General features: G+C 60.8%; 2 protein-coding genes across 2 annotated transcripts in view; both read right to left on the bottom strand.

The window, feature by feature from the left end:
* Positions 1 to 61: 61 nt before the first annotated feature.
* On the bottom strand, positions 62 to 1,378 carry LOC115947642 (protein phosphatase 1 regulatory subunit 3C-B-like). The gene has a single exon (XM_031063827.1). It carries the CDS (start codon positions 1,339 to 1,341, stop codon positions 484 to 486), a length of 858 nt encoding a protein of 285 aa, XP_030919687.1. The 5' UTR covers positions 1,342 to 1,378; the 3' UTR covers positions 62 to 483.
* Positions 1,203 to 1,389, bottom strand: part of GINS4 (GINS complex subunit 4) — a 6,106-nt gene continuing 5,919 nt past the window's right edge. Inside the window, exon 8 of the mRNA XM_005429237.3 lies at positions 1,203 to 1,384. The gene's annotated coding sequence lies outside the window, so the exon portion shown is untranslated. The remainder of the gene's footprint in view (positions 1,385 to 1,389) is intronic.

The raw sequence follows: 1,389 nt of genomic DNA on the forward strand, positions 1-1,389 counted from the left end.
TCCCGCCGCCCGCTGAGGGCCCGGCCCCGCCCCAGCCCCGGAGGCGGACAGGAGGCAGGAGTCGCCAAACGCCGTCACTTTATTAACTCCCAGTCACAGCACCAACCACCGCAGGCACCCCGCCGCTCCTGCAGGCCCGCGGTGAGCCCTTCTCGGGAGCGCAAAGATGGTGTCCCCTCCCTCCACACAAGGCACTTGGGCAGCACCGGCCACCGAGGCTCCCGGCCTGGCTCCGGGCTGGCCGCGAGTCCCAGCAGCCCTTCCCCTACTCTCGTGTTGCCCTGAGAACCTACACGCAGGAGTTGCTTCAAGCAGCAGCTTCCAGCCTCTGAAGCAGCAGCAAGAAGTGAAGAAGCTTCTGCAGCGACTGGCGGCTGCTCATGGAGCAGCAGGCCATGAAGGAGCTAACAAAAATGTGAGGAGCATCTTCTGCAGCTGACCCCTCTCCAAGGGACAAGGAGGGCACCTACGTGTCTCCCCACACTACCAATAAGGAGCCTGGGTCTCTGAATGCCGCCAGGTCTGCAGGTGAGAAAGGACTAGAGCAGCAGCCCCAGAGGTGCCAAGATGCTCCCAGGCCCTGCTGGCGCTCTTCAAAGCACAGGAGGCAGGGCGGATCATGCCCACCTGGCAGATCTTGTAGTTCTTCCCATGGTTGTTGTCCCAGTGGGTCTTTTGTCCACACTGGAAGGAGATGCAGAACTCTGCGCCCCTGTGGGAAATGGATGGCTTGGGCAGGGTAAGCTCAAAAGTGAAGATGTCCGTGTCGGCTGAGCCGTACGTGCTGTGCATGTACTGGCAAGGGATGTCCCGGAAGCTCTTCCAGCCATCACAGGTGATGCGGACCATCACTTTCTTCTCGTACTCGATGTTTCGAACCTTCACTGTCCCTGACAGAGCACGGCCCTGGATCACACAGCTCTCCAGGCACACCAAGTTGCTGTGCAGGTTGTTGCGGAAAGCCACGTAGTTTGCAGACGGCTGTGGGAAGTCCAGCACGTACCTGCCCGCTTCCCACAGGGGGCTCTTCCTAGGTCTGAAACCGGCAAGGTCTGACAGGGCATGCTGCAAATCACAGAGGTCCTCCTCAATCTTTGAGAAGAAGCGGACAGCTGTCAGTGAGAGCCCCTTCATATCAGCAAACACAACCTGCTTCTTCTTCTGGCCCTTGGAGCTCTTGTCTCGCCGCTCCGGCTCAGGTTCTGCGCTCAGCTTCTGGTTGAGACAGGATCGGAGGGGTTTGCGGCCTCGGTTGCCCCGCAGCTCCTCGTAGGAGTTCAGCAGTTTGCGGATGGGGGGCGAATGGCTCAGGCAGAGCCGCACGGCCAGGTCCACGGGCATGGCTGGCGGGGCCACAGCCCGCCCGCTGCACACCTGGAAAAGCCTAGA

This window comes from Geospiza fortis, unplaced genomic scaffold (assembly GCF_000277835.1).
Source record: "Geospiza fortis unplaced genomic scaffold, GeoFor_1.0 scaffold417, whole genome shotgun sequence".
Taxonomy (NCBI): domain Eukaryota; kingdom Metazoa; phylum Chordata; class Aves; order Passeriformes; family Thraupidae; genus Geospiza; species Geospiza fortis.

Excerpts from the sequence above, each read along its gene's own strand:
- LOC115947642 (XM_031063827.1), bottom strand. The coding sequence starts at position 1,341 with ATGCCCGTGGACCTGGCCGTGCGGCTCTGCCTGAGCCATTCGCCCCCC.